The sequence below is a fragment of the Lactuca sativa genome, chromosome 5, assembly GCF_002870075.4.
Source record: "Lactuca sativa cultivar Salinas chromosome 5, Lsat_Salinas_v11, whole genome shotgun sequence".
In the NCBI taxonomy this organism is placed as follows: Eukaryota; Viridiplantae; Streptophyta; class Magnoliopsida; order Asterales; family Asteraceae; genus Lactuca; species Lactuca sativa.
The window spans coordinates 224,282,192-224,300,173 of NC_056627.2; the positions used below are offsets into that span (position 1 = coordinate 224,282,192).

General features: G+C 41.9%; 1 protein-coding gene across 1 annotated transcript; it reads left to right on the forward strand.

Moving 5' to 3' along the window:
* The first annotated feature begins 13,676 nt into the window (after window positions 1–13,676).
* On the forward strand, window positions 13,677–17,756 carry LOC111909256 (probable cyclic nucleotide-gated ion channel 5). Its single transcript, XM_023905044.3, has 8 exons — window positions 13,677–13,925; window positions 14,530–14,592; window positions 14,673–15,180; window positions 15,401–15,613; window positions 15,773–16,074; window positions 16,221–16,332; window positions 16,542–16,778; window positions 16,850–17,756. Exons 2-8 carry the CDS (start codon window positions 14,558–14,560, stop codon window positions 17,549–17,551), a joined length of 2,109 nt encoding a protein of 702 aa, XP_023760812.1. The 5' UTR covers window positions 13,677–13,925; window positions 14,530–14,557; the 3' UTR covers window positions 17,552–17,756.
* Window positions 17,757–17,982: the final 226 nt, after the last annotated feature.

A 17,982-nucleotide genomic window follows, 5' to 3' on the forward strand; every position in this document is an offset into this window, starting at 1 on the left:
AATATTTTTGTTACAGTCGTAAATTCCTAAGAAAATATTAGTTCGCTATGACCAATAGTTATGATACCAGTCCCCGGCCAACGGCAGAAACGCCAGGTTGTATGATGTCTCTTCGTGGATCACATATATAAATTATAATGAACAATACATGCAATTATAATATTAACATTACTTTTCATCAATAGTTATAGATTGCATCATTGTTTGTAGCTTAAAACAAGAAGTTCAAATACAAATAACTATCATAACAATGATCGAACAAATATTAACGAATCTCTAAGTACTGCTACATCTGACTTCCTAAAAATACATGTGGTTTGAAAACGTCAAAATGATATTTTGTGAGTTTACATATTTGAATGTTATATCTTGAAAATATTATTTTAGATATAACTAATTTAGTTATAAAAGTATTTTAAAGTTTCAATGTTAAAGTACATTTTCTTTATGATATTATTTTACTATTCATAAGTACTCTAATTTTTGTGCGTTTGTTATTACTCTTAGTATAATATCATTGTTGCTATTAGGTGTCTTCTAATAGTGGTTCTAACTATTATGCTTATTACTTTCTTTAAGGCTTCAGGACAAAGTTACAATGAGTTCCCATAATCGGGGTCCTGACGAAAAACCTCCCCACGACGCTTCATTAGACATCATAAATGTTTAGACAGTTATCCCTGTTGTGATTTGACCCCATGGTTGTAACTAACAACCGCATATGGTGATGTCAACCTCGTATAGATTTATACATAACTATTTTGTTCACTTAAGATTAACAATTACAGAATGGGGTTTAGGTAAAACTACTTAGCTAATTGATGAATTGTTGTCTCATTTAACATTTGTTTTGTTTAGCCTTTAAAGTACATAAAGATTTCATCATTTTGTTGTTGTTGTTGTTGTTGTTGTTGTGTGTGTGTGTGTATATATATATATATATATGGTCAGGAACTTTAGCTAACCCATAATTTTCCGCGAAACACTCTTAAAATGCGAACTTTTTGTGTAATATTTTATTTTTTTAAAAAAGTGACATGAAGCACCAAATCGGTCATATAGAAGCATATTCACAAAAAATAAATCTAGAAAAAAATATGCATATACGACACATGCATATGGGTACAAACATCAAAAATTTACAAAGTTCGTAAAAAATGCACTTATGCACCTATCGTATATGCATATTTTATTCGAGATTTATTTTCGAATATGTTTCAATAGGAACGATTTGGTTTTCTATGTCACTTTTTTTTAAAAAAAATATCACATAAAAAGTTCGCATTTTAGAAGTGGTTCGCAAAAAAAATATCGGTTCGCAAAAGATCTGGACTATATATATATATATATATATATATATATATATATATATATATATATATATATATATATATATATATATATATATATATATATATATATATATAGTTTAAAGTTATTCATAAATTCTGGGGAGTGTAACAACGTTAAAATATGGGTACAAATTAACTTACGATATAAAATATTAATATATATATATATATATATATATATATATATATATATATCAATCAGTGATAACAATAAAATCAGTACTTAAATTAACATGAATTCACCCTCGAAAAACTTTTAAAAAAACGTAAAAAGTATGGTCGTGAACACACCCTCGTAGTATATTTTCGAGCTCTCGGGAGGTTGCTTCGTAAGTGTAACGACCCGTGTCCGGTATGGTAATTCCTTGGTATTTATTTTGTAGTTTTGCAAGAAGGACTCGGCGAGTTCATAGCCTGACTCGCCGAGTAGGGTCGCGACTTCGAGCACGGGTGAGCCGGGGACTCGGCGAGTCCATATCCCTGACTCGGCGAGTCCATCCGACTGGGTGAAACCCTAAATCCCCGGGTTGCCCACTATTTAAGTCACCTTATAGCCCCATTCTCGCCTCCCTCACCCTGAGAACACTGTGAGAAAGAACCCTAATCCTCCATTGTGTGAGCTAAGTGTTTTGTGCCATTTTGTGAAGATTTGAAGAAGGAGAAGAAGCAAGGAGCAAGGAGAAGAGGTGTAGTGCAAAGATCCAAGGGCAAATCTGAGTTATTTGAGGTATTTTCGGATTTTCCCTCTTGTTATATGCTTTGAACCTCCATTAGAGCCCTCCTAGGATCTAGTTGATGCTTGTTCCAAGCCTTATGTTTGCATGGATGCTTTAATAAGTCGAGATATCTATAGATCTAAATGATTGGGTGTTGTAGAGCCCAGATCTACTGCCTTTTTGGAGTTACTTTGCATAATAACCATAGATCTACCCATTTTGTGCATCTTTTAGCCTTATTTCCCTTATTCATGAGGTTGTACACGTAAAGTTGGAAACTTTACGTGGTAAATCAGCTTATTGGACTCAGATCTATCAATTGTATGGGTTGGATTCAAACAAAATCGAGTAAAAATCAGTTGCATGGCGGCAACTCGGCGAGTCGGGAAGAACGACTCGGCGAGTTGGGTCGCGAGTCCCCGATTCCTTCGTTCTTATCAGTATCGAGTGGATCCAGTGAGTTAGAGAGTGGACTCAGCGAGTTGAGAGTAGACTCAGTGTTGGAGTGACTCGGCGAGTTGTTCATACAACTCGGCGAGTCCAAGGCAATCTTCTTAAAGCTCAAGAACAACTCGTCGAGTTGTTCATAGGACTCGGCGAGTCGGATGAAGATTGTCTGAGTTCTTGGATCAGGAGAGTACTCGTCGAGTCGATGCCATGCTCGACGAGTAGCAGCGAGTTGAGTCGAGGAGTGTGAGTAGGGACTCGGCGAGTTGGCGGCCCAACTCGGCGAGTCAAGTCAACTATGGGTTGACTTTGACCGAGAGTTGACTTTGACCTGGGGTAAAAGAGTCATTTTACCCAGTGCAGTGTTTAGTATTTGATTGAGTATGTTTATGGACTTGTAGCCGGGGAGATACCGGAGCAGCAGCAGTTAGCCCTCAGAGCTATTCACTCCGCAGCCAATTCACGAGGTGAGTTCCCTTTCAGTAGGAACGGGTCTAAGGCCACAATGCCGGCCCGTTTAGCTAGCAGTAGTATCCGGATTTTTATCCGATGCAGTAATTAGCATGTTTGATGCCTTCGTGGCTCAGACAGGATCATGTGTGTTCATGTTAAGTGATACGTTATGTTATGATCAGTCAGCTTCGGACTCCGGTTCGATGTCAGCTTCGGACTCAGGTTCGATGTAGGGGACAAGGTCCCGGTCAGCTTCGGACTCCGGTTCGATGTCAGCTTCGGACTCAGGTTCGATGTAGGGGACAAGGTCCCAGTCAGCTTCAGACTCGGTCTGATGGGAGCTTCGGATTGCGGTCCGATGTAGGGGACAAGGTCCCGGTCAGTCAGCTTCGGACTTCAGTCCGATGGAAGGGGGGGCAAGGCCCCAGTATGTGCTTGATATATATATATATATATATATATATATATATATATATATATATATATATATATATATATATATATTGTATGGTATGTGGTAACTTGGGGGAGCTCACTAAGCTTTGTGCTTACAGTTTCAGTTTTGGTTTCAGGTACTTCCGCTAGCAGAGGGAGGAGCTCGGGTTGATGGCATTGCACACACCACAGCTTCAGCTTTCATCCTGGGAGTTGATTTAGTTCCTGATTTTTATATGTCATGGATATGATACAGTTTTCCGTACCGTGGGTTATTATTATTTTGAGATGTATTATGTATGGTTTCATGATATGACACTCAAATTATGGTTTTTGGTTATGTTGAAAAACGAAATTTTTGGGTCGTATTTTTGGGATGTTACAAGTTGGTATCAGAGCCCTGGTTTGAGGGATTCGAATACACTTCCGGGTGTATCCGAACTCAAACTAAGGGGAAATAAAAAGATTTTAAAAAGAAAATGTTTTCTAAAAGAATTTTGAAAGCACTTAGAAAGAAAGAAATTTTTTTAAACAAAATAAGGGTGTGGTGCATGCGATCAGCCGAGCTCAAGTAAGTACTCCCAAATTACCCATACAAGTTATTTGTTCAGTTTCAGTTCAATAGAACAACATGCTAGTATAGGACTAAGGATCTAGGAGGATGCCTTATGTGCCTGCTTTATGTGTTACATCTTTATGAGTATTGCATGCTAGTAATGAGTAGACAGCAGTAGGATAGCCTGTTTAGGTTATGCCTGATAGTATGAGCTTAGCATTGTATGCTAGATCAATTTCTCGTTTTGAGAATAGTTTTGCCTGAGTATGTTTCCTTATTCCGAATGCTGCTTGCTTCGTGCTTTATGGGAGTTTTGAGTGATGGAAGTTAGCCATTAGGTGAACACGTTACACCACATGTGATCAGGGTTGAATAATCCCAGAGTGCTGGAACTGGCCCTATTGCGCAGCTCTTGTTTGAGTCCAACCGTTATAGGGACGGGTCTTTTACTTGAAGGATTATCTGATCTTCGTCACATGTGATGGTGTTCAGGTGATGGTTAATTAGCATTATAAGGAGACCTGCGGCAGCTGAGGACTAGTTGAGTGAGTTTGAGGTTTCCCTGGGGCAAGCCTAGGATGAGAGTAGCAGAGATCAGTAGTAGTAGAAGTGACTTGGTGGAGTCAGGGCAGTTCTTGAAGAAAGTACGGATAGATGTGGAAGGTAGTATGGGCCCGTACTACTGGAAGCAGAGGATCCGTACTCGAATCAATAAAGGCTGAGACAAGACCAGGAAGCTAGTTGTGGTATCAATGATCCCTCAAGATATTTCTGTTTTCTGATGTAGTTGTGATGTGTTTCAGAATGGTGGTTCTGCGTTCGAGACCAGCAGCCGGCAGCGGAGGTGCCGGGGAGGGATCAGGTTCAGGTTCGGGGGGTGAGCGCATGGATGAGCAGACCCGAGAGTTTCTTTCTTCGGAGATTACGCGCATCATTATAGAGCAGACTCCTGTGATCTTCGGTTCGATCAAGGAGGGGATTCTAGAGCTGATGGATGAGAGATTGGGCACCTTCCGTGCCGAGGTGGCGGCCATGATGGGGTCGCGCACCCTTACTTTCAGGGAGTTCAGGGCATGTGGAGCTCCGGACTATCATGGGGCGCGAGACCCCATAGCGAGCAGCAGATGGTTGGCGGATGTGGCCAACGCTTTCCGCACTAGCAGATGTCCCAAGGGGGACAAGGTCAGATTGGCGTCCTGTCTTCTGAAGGACAGGGCACGAGATTGGTGGGAGGAGGTCGGGCATGCCATTGGGGATGATGCAGCATTGGACGCCATGACCTGGGCTGATTTCTCTACCAGGTTCAGGGCGGAGTTTGCACCGGTCATTGAGGTGCAACAGCTAGCTAGGGAGTTTCAGGACCTCACCCAGACTACAGAGACAGTGGCGGAGATCACCGCCAAGTTCAGGGAGAGGGCTCTTCTCGTTCCTCAGTATGTAGCTGATGAGGAAATGAAGAAGGCCCGTTATCATGAGATGTTGCGGAGCGATATCCGCCAGTTTGTGAGCCGGTCCAGCTGTAAAACGCTGGAAGATATGATTGCTAGAGCTCGGGAGAGGGAGATTGATCTTGAGATGGAGAAGAAGAGGAAACCGGAGGCGGTTTCGGGTTCAGGCGGTTCGGGCAAAAAGCCTAGGGTTTCAGATCACAGGTCCAGGGGACAGCCGAGCCACGGTCGATGTGGTAGGTGTGGGAAGACGCACGAAGGAGCGTGCAAGGCAGGGAGTTCTGGCTGCTTCAAGTGCGGTCGGATTGGACATGTGAGTAGGGATTGTACGGCTCTTGTTACTGCCGTTGCAGCATCAGATCTGATTTGCTTCCAGTGTAATCAGAGGGGACATAAAAGGTCCCAGTGTCCGGGTTTAGCTGCAGCAGGGAAGGTGGCTGCACCTGCCCCTGCTACTTTGAGGATTACCGATGGCCGGCAGGGCCGAGCTGATGCGCCAGTGGCGAAGAGTAGGGCGTTTCAGATGACAGCAGAGGAGGCGCGAGCGACTCTTGATGTGGTGACGGGTATGTATCTTCCCTTTATCTCTTTATTATTATTGATTGAATGTTGCTTATGATTGTATGTTTTATTTAGGGTCGTTCTCGGTGAACGGCATCTCTGCTATGGTATTATTCGATTCGGGGGCTACCCGATCATTCGTATCACTTGCGCTCAGCAAGAGATTCAGTAGAGCTCCAGGGGAGCTGGATTGTCCATTAGAGGTTGAGATAGTGGATGATAGGACCGTGAGGGTCGGCAGAGTGCATAGAGGGTGTTCTCTTCAGTTATTTGATGAGCAGTTTTCAGTGGATCTGGTACCTATTCCCCTGCGAGGGAATAAGGTTATTGTGGGTATGGATTGGCTAAGCCCCAATGGGGCGGTGATTGATTGTGAGCTTCAGCTAGTGAGGGTTCGCACTCCCAGTGGGGGAGAGTTGGTGATTCAGGGCGAGAGGCCACAGCGAGGACCGACCTTTTGTTCTGCCGCAAGGGCGAGGCGCTATGTTCAGCAGGGTTGCGCCGGTTTTGTAGCTTACGTTTTGGATGCCCGAGAGAAGGGCAAGTCGACAGTTGATGATGTTCCTATTGTTCGAGACTACCCGGACGTGTTTCCTGAGGATTTGCCGGGGATACCTCCTGAGAGACAGGTTGAGTTCAGGATCGACCTCATCCCTGGTGCGGCTCCGATAGCCAAGGCACCGTATCGATTAGCTCCCCCTGAGATGCAGGAGTTGTCTACACAGCTGCAGGAGCTGGTAGACAAGGGTTTCATTCGGCCGAGCAGTTCGCCTTGGGGAGCGCCGATCCTATTTGTGAGGAAGAAGGATGGGTCACATCGTATGTGTATAGATTACCGGGAGTTGAATAAGGTAACGGTGAAGAACCGTTACCTACTCCCGAGGATAGATGATTTGTTTGATCAGCTTCAGGGAGCGTCTTGGTTCTCCAAGATCGATCTACGCTCCGGATATCATCAGATGTGGGTTAGAGATGAGGATGTACCGAAGACTGCTTTCAGGACCAGGTATGGTCATTACGAGTTTGTGGTGATGCCGTTTGGGCTCACCAATGCTCCAGCCGTGTTCATGGATCTCATGAACTGCGTGTGTAGGCCGATGCTGGATCGGTCAGTGATAGTGTTCATAGATGACATCTTGGTATATTCCAAGACGCAGGAGCAGCACGAGGAGCACCTGCGGGAGGTGCTGGAGGTTTTGAGGAGGGAGAGACTTTTCGCAAAGTTCTCCAAATGTGAGTTCTGGTTGCGCGAGGTGCAGTTCCTTGGTCACCTCGTCAACCAGAAGGGTATTCTGGTAGATCCGGCCAAGATAGAGGCCGTGATGCAGTGGGGGGTCCCGAAGTCTCCATCTGAGATTCGGAGCTTCCTAGGGTTGGCAGGGTATTATCGGAGATTTATTCAGGATTTCTCCAAGATAGCAGTGCCGCTCACCCGGCTGACCAAGAAGTCAGTGGTATTTCGTTGGGGTCCGGAGCAGCAGACAGCATTCGAGACCCTCAGGCAGAGATTGTGCGAGGCTCCGATCCTTACTTTGCCAGAGGGAGTAGAGGACTTTGTAGTCTATTGTGATGCCTCGATCACAGGTATGGGAGCAGTGCTGATGCAGCGAGGCCATGTGATAGCTTATGCCTCGAGACAGTTGAAGCCTCACGAGGCTAATTATCCTACCCATGATTTGGAGCTGGGGGCAGTTGTGTTTGCCCTCAAGATATGGAGGCATTACCTTTATGGGGTCCGTTGTACTATTTACACGGATCACAAGAGCTTAAGGTATCTTATGGATCAGCCGAATCTGAATATGAGGCAGAGGAGGTGGTTGGATGTGCTAAAGGATTACGACTGTGAGATCCTATACCATCCAGGGAAGGCCAATGTGGTGGCCGATGCCCTGAGCCGCAAGGTGTCAGTGGCCCCTATCAGGGATCTATGTTTGAGGATGACAGTGATCACTCCGTTGTTGGAGCGGATCAAGGAGGCTCAGGTAGAGGGTCTCAAGGAGGAGAGACAGAAGTGTGAGAGGATCGTGGGCCGAGTAGCTTCATTTGATTACGACAGTCGGGGTTTGTTGACGCTTCATGGTAGAGTATGGGTACCGTACTGGGGTGGGGTACGGCAGGTATTGATGGACGAGGCTCATAAGTCTCGATTTTCTATCCACCCAGGAGCGACGAAGATGTATCGAGATCTTCGACCTGACTATTGGTGGCCCTGCATGAAGCGGGACGTCGCCTGGTACGTCGAGAGATGCCTGACCTGCCGGAAGGTCAAGGCGGAGCACCAGAGACCTCACGGCAGGATGCAGCCGTTAGACATTCCCGTGTGGAAATGGGAGGACATTACCATGGATTTTGTCACCAAGCTTCCCCGGACCGCACGTGGAGTGGATTCGATATGGGTAGTAGTGGATCGGTTGACGAAGAGTGCCCATTTTATCCCGATCCAGGAGAGTATATCGGCGGAGAAGTTAGCCGATATCTATGTGCGTGAGATTGTGGCACGTCATGGAGTGCCGGTATCGGTGGTGTCAGACCGAGATGTCCGTTTCACATCCAGATTTTGGAAGCGGTTCCACGACGAGATGGGTACTCGTCTCCATTTCAGCACCGCTTTCCACCCTCAGATAGACGGGCAGAGCGAGAGGACGATTCAGACTCTCGAGGATATGCTTAGGGCATGTGTCCTAGATTTCGGTGGCAGTTGGGATACATACCTTCCGTTAGCGGAATTCTCGTATAACAACAGTTATCATGCGAGCATTGACCGACCTCCCTTTGAGATGTTGTATGGGAGGAAGTGTAGGACCCCGATTTGTTGGGGCGAGGTCGGTCAGCGGGTCATCGGGAGCACGGAGGTGGTGCTCAAGACGACTGAGTTGATCCAGCAGGTTCGTAGTAGACTGCAGACTGCTCAGAGTCGGCAGAAGAGCTACGCCGATGGGAGGCGTTCGGACTTGGAGTTCCAGGTGGGGGATATGGTCCTTCTGAAAGTCTTACCTTGGAAGGGTGTCATCAGGTTCCGGAAGAGGGGCAAGCTGGGCCCCAGATTTATTGGTCCTTTCAGGGTGTTGGCCCGGGTGGGTCGGGTTGCTTATCGGTTAGATCTTCCTGAGGAGCTTAGCCAGATCCACAACACTTTCCATGTGTCTCAGTTGAGAAAGTGTCTGGTGGATGAGTCAGCAGTCGTTCCCCTAGAGGATATTCAGGTTGATAGCAGCCTGAGTTATATTGAGAGACCGGTCGCAATTCTGGACCGGAAGACCAAGACCTTGAGGAACAAGGAAATTCAGTTGGTAAAGGTGCAGTGGCAGCACCGGAAGGGGTCTGAGTGGACGTGGGAGGCTGAGGAGGAGATGAGGGAGCACTACCCAGAGTTATTTGCAGATTCAGCCGTAGCAGACTTCAAGGACGAAGTCTGAGATAAGTGGGGGAGATTTGTAACGACCCGTGTCCGGTATGGTAATTCCTTGGTATTTATTTTGTAGTTTTGCAAGAAGGACTCGGCGAGTTCATAGCCTGACTCGCCGAGTAGGGTCGCGACTTCGAGCACGGGTGAGTCGGGGACTCGGCGAGTCCATATCCCTGACTCGGCGAGTCCATCCAACTGGGTGAAACCCTAAATCCCCGGGTTGCCCACTATTTAAGTCACCTTATAGCCCCATTCTCGCCTCCCTCACCCTGAGAACTCTGTGAGAAAGAACCCTAATCCTCCATTGTGTGAGCTAAGTGTTTTGTGCCATTTTGTGAAGATTTGAAGAAGGAGAAGAAGCAAGGAGCAAGGAGAAGAGGTGTAGTGCAAAGATCCAAGGGCAAATCTGAGTTATTTGAGGTATTTTCGGATTTTCCCTCTTGTTATATGCTTTGAACCTCCATTAGAGCCCTCCTAGGATCTAGTTGATGCTTGTTCCAAGCCTTATGTTTGCATGGATGCTTTAATAAGTCGAGATATCTATAGATCTGAATGATTGGGTGTTGTAGAGCCCAGATCTACTGCCTTTTTGGAGTTACTTTGCATAATAACCATAGATCTACCCATTTTGTGCATCTTTTAGCCTTATTTCCCTTATTCATGAGGTTGTACACGTAAAGTTGGAAACTTTACGTGGTAAATCAGCTTATTGGACTCAGATTTATCAATTGTATGGGTTGGATTCAAACAAAATCGAGTAAAAATCAGTTGCATGGCGGCAACTCGGCGAGTCGGGAAGAACGACTCGACGAGTTGGGTCGCGAGTCCCCGATTCCTTCGTTCTTATCAGTATCGAGTGGATCCAGTGAGTTAGAGAGTGGACTCAGCGAGTTGAGAGTAGACTCAGTGTTGGAGTGACTCGGCGAGTTGTTCATACAACTCGGCGAGTCCAAGGCAATCTTCTTAAAGCTCAAGAACAACTCGTCGAGTTGTTCATAGGACTCGGCGAGTCGGATGAAGATTGTCTGAGTTCTTGGATCAGGAGAGTACTCATCGAGTCGATGCCATGCTCGACGAGTAGCAGCGAGTTGAGTCGAGGAGTGTGAGTAGGGACTCGGCGAGTTGGCGGCCCAACTCGGCGAGTCAAGTCAACTATGGGTTGACTTTGACCGAGAGTTGACTTTGACCTGGGGTAAAAGAGTCATTTTACCCAGTGCAGTGTTTAGTATTTGATTGAGTATGTTTATGGACTTGTAGCCGGGGAGATACCGGAGCAGCAGCAGTTAGCCCTCAGAGCTATTCACTCCGCAGCCAATTCACGAGGTGAGTTCCCTTTCAGTAGGAACGGGTCTAAGGCCACAATGCCGGCCCGTTTAGCTAGCAGTAGTATCCGGATTTTTATCCGATGCAGTAATTAGCATGTTTGATGCCTTCGTGGCTCAGACAGGATCATGTGTGTTCATGTTAAGTGATACGTTATGTTATGATCAGTCAGCTTCGGACTCCGGTTCGATGTCAGCTTCGAACTCAGGTTCGATGTAGGGGACAAGGTCCCGGTCAGCTTCGGACTCCGGTTCGATGTCAGCTTCGGACTCAGGTTCGATGTAGGGGACAAGGTCCCAGTCAGCTTCAGACTCGGTCTGATGGGAGCTTCGGATTGCGGTCCGATGTAGGGGACAAGGTCCCGGTCAGTCAGCTTCGGACTTCGGTCCGATGGAAGGGGGGGCAAGGCCCCAGTATGTGCTTGATATATATATATATATATATATATATATATATATATATATATATATATATATATTGTATGGTATGTGGTAACTTGGGGGAGCTCACTAAGCTTTGTGCTTACAGTTTCAGTTTTGGTTTCAGGTACTTCCGCTAGCAGAGGGAGGAGCTCGGGTTGATGGCATTGCACACACCACAGCTTCAGCTTTCATCCTGGGAGTTGATTTAGTTCCTGATTTTTATATGTCATGGATATGATACAGTTTTCCGTACCGTGGGTTATTATTATTTTGAGATGTATTATGTATGGTTTCATGATATGACACTCAAATTATGGTTTTTGGTTATGTTGAAAAACGAAATTTTTGGGTCGTATTTTTGGGATGTTACAGTAAGCGTCATAGACTCGGGATTGTTTGGCTCTTGGCTGGGGAGCGGTCGGAGTTTGTGCGAGAGTTACTTGGTTGTGGTGTGAGAACAGAGCAGGCCTTGACCTGCTATTTATAGCAAGTTTTGGAAAGCATGTCATGTATTATTGTATTTTCATGGGTGCACATAGCACATTTGTGCACTGGCTCCACTCGGACACGGACGTGTGTCACTTCCCCTCACAGCCACCTCTCTCACATCGTCTCGAATCTAGTTTTCGGAAGGTGCATCATGTACGTGTCGTGCGTTTCGCGAGTCTGGAAATTCTGATTTTGTAAAATTCATATATTCCGCATATGGCTTCCGTTTCCAGTGTTCTTTATATCCACACGTCACTATTGACAAGTACTATAACTTTCATTTTGGTTGTTTAGCTATATCCAAAAGTATTTTTAGGTCATTATCTGTAAAGATGGGGTTTTCTAAATGATTTTAAAAAAAATCATAACTCCCTCATGCAGACTCTGTTCTCTTTTTTACTCTTTAAGCTAAATCTCAACTGTTCTCTATGTATTATTATTGATTTTCTAGGTTTTAGGAATATGATTTTTTTTAGTTTTATCTTGTAGATGAGAATTAAGAAATAATCATAGTTGCAAGTTTGTTCTTTCTTCCATGATCGTAGCTTAGTTGTAGCTCTTGTGTGTGTGTGTATATATATATATATATATATATATATATATATATATATATATATATATATATATATATGGTGACCCACATGACAAGACTTGACTTGAAGGCACAAACGGGCATTACGTTAAGACTGTCCCTTATACCCTTCACATACCACATATGTGGTGGGTGCCACATTAGTACTACATTCCCTACCACTAACCATGAGATACTTAGCACTGAACACACCACTCCACCTTTTTTTTTATTTAAATTTAATTCAAAAATACATTAAAACACAATAAAAACATATTTTTTAATTAGTTTTTTATTCAATAAAACATATTTTTATTCAATAAAACATATATTTTTTTAAATTAGTTTTTTTATTTAAATTTAATTCACAAACACAATAAAACATATTTTTTTAAATTATTTTTTTATTCAATGAAACAAAGACTACATTAATTTAAAACACACAACATAAAATAAAAAAGATAATATTAAAAAAAAACATAAAAATGCAACCTCAAAGAACTAAAACTAGTTTTAACCGTTATTTTTGATGACTAAATTTTGGGAACTCTCTCAATTTTCACCAACTTTGATGTGTTTAAACGGCGTTGTGTTTTGTGTCTTCATATTAGTGCATGGCCATAACAAACGGGTCGTCTTCATCCACATTGTTTATAACAAAGTTATAAATCTCATTGAATTCAAGGCATTTTACCCTCATGTCACGAAACTTGGAACATATTTCATCAAGATTACGATTTTGGCAACCCATTAAATCATGAAAAACGTTTCCAACTTTTACCCAAAAATTAGGAGGTATTTCTGGGTTTTCTGAAACAGCTACTCATGCTAATACTAAGTTCTATTCTTCATTTTCTGACCAATTCATCATTTTAAGAGCTATTGGCTTTGCGTTTACAAACCAAAATAAGTGTGTGATTGTGAGAAGAAGAGAAAAGAATTGTGTGAGTAAAATGAATGAATAAGTGTAGTATTTATAGAAGTAGTTTAATATTGTTTGAATAGTAAAATTGAAAAAAAAAAATTAACCCTAAATATGGTCGTTACTCTACACCCAATCACATTTTCCGTTTGCATTCATTGTCCCGACCACGATTCCCCACAACCACGAACCACTACTAGCCACCGAGATGGTGTGCATGTTCGTGGTTCATGACCAGCTAGACCACGAACCCGTCTGTTGCAACCATACCGGACAACCTAAGGGACCTCTCTCTCACAGCCAATTAGAAGAGACTAGTCTCCCAACAAACTAAGAAAGAAGAGACACTCGGGAACAATTTTTCTTCTTTAATTCTTGAACTAAAACTTGCAATTACATTCAAAGGTTTAGTCCAAAGGTTTCATTTGTTGCAAATAAATAAATAAATAAATAAAATAACTTTGAGTGCAACAAATGAAACTTTTGGACTAAATCTATAACTTTTCAAAAGAACATATGGACCATCTCTGTAACTTACTTGATTTAATAACTAAAATAATAGAAACATTAAAAACAATCTTGAAAAAGAGCATACTTGGGCGGTGGTTCAAAACAACACAACGTCAATCGAAACAAATTAAATCTGAAGTTCGATTCCTTTATACATCTCACTTGCCAAAAGAGGAAATACTTTACACCATTTCTTTGTAACCCCGATTCCTCGATCGCTTTTTTCGCCTCTTTTCCAGCATAACTTCTCTAAATCGTCTCCGAATTTAACTCCAACGATGCCGATGTTATAGTCCGGCGAACTTTTTTCAACTGTAAGTTCAATTTCCACTAATGTTTCTAATTACTCTTTACATGTTCATGTAACAGATTACAGTTTTTGATTTGGATAGTTTTCAAACAAATAATCTGGGTCAGATTTGTTTCTAGTTTTGGGTTTCACTATTTGATGATTCTTTCGCGTTTCTTTTTGAAGTTAATTGACATGCATTAGCCCGAACATAATGATCTTGTGTGAATGTACCGAATTTTAACGAGTTTGATAATGAACGAACTGGGTCAAAATCGATAAATTGACGTTTATACTAAATTTATTCATCAATTTCAAAGAAAACTCAAGTAAAAAACATTAATCTGTAAATAACTGTTGAAATTTTCATCACCCTGTTTCTTATTAGAAATCAGTCATCTCCTATAGTTGTTTTATTGAAATTCGACCAGAGATCTTTAAATCTTCTTACTTGATTCTCTCCGGATTAAGTAAAAAAGAAACAACTGACTTTTTACAAGATTCCCTCATTTATTATTTCATTCAATTTCCTCACTTTTTCAATATTTTTTAAACATCAGAGACAAATCCTTAAATGGATTCAAAACCCGCATACTAGTAGTTCCCTAACACTGTTTTTTGTTCTACAGTTGGATTTATGTGTTAACATTAGGAAAAATGTTCAAATGTAGTTCAAAGTCTCATTTCATGAGGTAATCTTTTTTTTTTTTTTCTCAAGTATATTACGAATCAAATTCAAGATCATCATTGTTATTTACATCTATATTCACAGGTTGGATGATCTAGATTCAAGATCATCATCATCACCCGCTTCCTCAGTTGCCATAAACAAACATGGATTCAAAGGACTTAAATCAATAGGCCAATCACTTAAACTCGGTGTAACTCGTGCTATATTTGCAGAAGATCTTAAAGTCTCAGAGAAAAAAATCTTTGACCCTCAAGATAAATTCCTTCTAACATGGAACAAATTCTTTGTTGTTTCTTGTATTTTAGCCGTATCATTGGACCCACTTTTTTTCTATCTTCCAGTTTTTGATCAATCTAAAACTTGCCTTGGTATAGACCAAAATTTAGCTATTATAGCTACAACGATTCGAACCTTTGTTGATTCTTTTTATCTTATTCACATGGCTCTTCAATTTAGAACTGCTTTCATTGCTCCTTCATCTCGAGTTTTTGGAAGGGGTGAACTTGTGATAGATCCTACACAAATAGCTAAAAGATACTTGAAGTGGTATTTTATTATTGATTTTCTTGCTATCTTGCCCCTACCACAGGTTAGAATTACATAAGCTAAGATTTTGTTGAAAAGTTGTTAACTTAGCATATAAGGTCGTAAAATAGCAAATGTACTTTTTGAAAAGTTGGGACACTTTTTGATAGACTAGGCATAGCAACCTAAGTGGGACATATTGAAAATTACATTGCTATTTTATGACCTTATCTCAATTTCACAACTTAAAACATGTAATTGTTTTGTGTTTGACAATTTTGTAGATTATTATTTGGAAATATCTACATGGGTCTAAAGGTGCAGATGTACTCTCTACAAAACAATCACTATTTTTTATTGTGTTACTTCAATATATCCCAAGATTTGCACGAATTGTGCCTTTGACTTCTGAATTAAAAAGGACTGCTGGTGTCATTGCTGAAACTACATGGGCTGGTGCTGCTTATTATTTGTTGCTGTACATGCTCGCTAGTCATGTAAGTGTTGTCTAATGTTTAAAAAATATATGAAAAAAAATCATCGCAAACTTTGTAAAATGAAAAGAAAAAAATAATTACGTAGTAAAAAAGAAACACTCATATATAGCTTGCCAGATTAAGTAAAAAAAAATAATTATGTTTATTTTTTTTTTACAGATAGTTGGGGCCTTTTGGTACATATTGTCAGTAGAGCGAAATGATACATGTTGGCAAATGGCTTGTGAAAGAAATGGTCATGATGTAAATTTGTTGTATTGTGGAAATAGCCACGTGCCAGGGTACAACAACTGGAGCAGTGTAAGTAACTCAGTATTAACCGAAGCTTGCACGCCAGATGGCGATGATCCGCCGTTTGATTTCGGGATTTTCGAGCAGGCTTTGTCTTCGGGCATCGTTTCGTCAAATAAGTTTGTATCAAAGTACTTGTACTGCTTGTGGTGGGGCCTACAGAATTTGAGGTTGATTGATTTGTTATATTAGACTGGGACCGAGACTGATATAAATATTGTTTGTGGAAAAGACATTAATGTCCCCCTCATCCTCATCATCAAAACATAGCCCTAGAAAAAATTACGGTCTAATAATATTTTTCTTTTTGTTATAGTACTCTCGGCCAAGGGCTTCAAACGAGCACGTATCCCGGAGAGTCTATATTTTCGATTACACTAGCGATTGCAGGGCTCATTCTCTTTGCCCTCTTGATAGGCAACATGCAGGTTAGGTTAAGAAACTGAATTTTTTTGTTTCATTGACATCAGTCTTAGTCCAATACATACTCCACACAAAACAGTATAATTTTAACACAAAACTGTATAATCTTAACACAAAACTGTATAATCTGTTCATGTCATAAATAGGACCTACAAAATGGAAATGTAATTGAGGTGTTTGAAGTGAGATTGACATGATTGTTTTGGTTTTTTAGACATACCTTCAATCTCTTACTATTCGTCTTGAAGAAATGAGAGTTAAGAGACGTGACTCAGAGCAGTGGATGCATCACCGGTTACTTCCGCAAGATCTTCGTGAGCGTGTAAGACGTTACGATCAGTACAAGTGGTTAGAAACTCGTGGAGTGGATGAAGAAAATTTGGTTCTGAGTTTACCCAAAGATTTGAGACGCGACATAAAGCGTCATCTTTGTCTCTCTTTGGTCAAAAGGGTAATTACTAACTTTCACCATATTTTGCATTTTACAACAACAGTAAAGTTTACATAATTCTTTATTTTCAGGTTCCTTTGTTTGAGGACATGGACGAGAGATTGTTGGATGCGATTTGTGAACGATTAAAACCCTGTTTATGCACCGATAACACTTACATTGTAAGAGAAGGTGACCCTGTTGATGAAATGCTGTTCATAATCCGAGGTCGCCTCGAGAGTGTAACAACTGATGGAGGGAGAACAGGGTTTTTCAACCGGAGTTTATTGAAAGAAGGAGACTTTTGTGGGGAGGAGCTTTTGACATGGGCACTCGATCCGAAATCTGGTTCAAACCTTCCTTCTTCAACTAGAACTGTAATGGCCTTGAGGGAGGTGGAGGCGTTTGCGTTAAAGGCTGATGAGTTGAAATTTGTTGCTGGCCAGTTTAGGCGGCTGCACAGTAGACAGGTGCAGCATACTTTCAGATTTTATTCGCAGCAGTGGCGGACTTGGGCGGCGTGTTTTATTCAGGCGGCTTGGCGGCGGTATTGCAGGCGGAAGATGCTCCGGCGGAAGGAGGAGGAAGAGGTGGAATTGGGTGGTGGTGGTGATGGAGGTTCTCGCAGCCTTGGTGTTACGTTCTTGGTGTCGAAGTTTGCAACGAATGCTGTTCGTGGGGTTCACCGGAATCGGAATCGGGATGGGGACAGGGAGCGGAATCTGAATATGGGGAGGGAATTGGTGAATTTACCGAAACCCCCTGAACCTGATTTTAGTGCTGATGCTGATTAGTTTTTTGGGTGTTAATATATTATATACGTGGGTTGTAGCATTACTGGTGTTGTACCTTGTGTCAGTGTAACTACGGATGGCTATGTTTTATACTGATTGTAACTATTTTTATTTTTATTTTCAAAAAAGTTATACTGATTGTAACTATAACATTACAAAGAATTATTTAATAAAAGCATCAATAAAAAAATTTATGTTTTAAAAACATCCCAAACGGTTTTATGGTTTTATGGGCAAAGGTCGTCCCATTATTTTTCATTTTGTATTGCTCATTACCGACCTCCAAAATGTCAATTTCATTAGCATTGGTAGTTCCTACGTCCATTAACAATTGTGTTGTAGTATTGTAGATGTCATTTAACATCGACATCTTTTGGTAAAAATCACTCAACTTAACGGTAAGTTGGTGGAGTGTCGAATAGGGTTCAAGA

What these genes read in the sequence shown, in the direction of transcription:
- LOC111909256 (XM_023905044.3), top strand. Translation starts at nt 14,558, where the DNA reads ATGTTCAAATGTAGTTCAAAGTCTCATTTCATGAG. An exon ending in CTATCTTGCCCCTACCACAG is followed by an intron (nt 15,181 to 15,400) that starts GTTAGAATTACA and finishes ACAATTTTGTAG; the next exon opens with ATTATTATTTGGAAATATCT. An exon ending in TGTACATGCTCGCTAGTCAT is followed by an intron (nt 15,614 to 15,772) that starts GTAAGTGTTGTC and finishes TTTTTTTTACAG; the next exon opens with ATAGTTGGGGCCTTTTGGTA.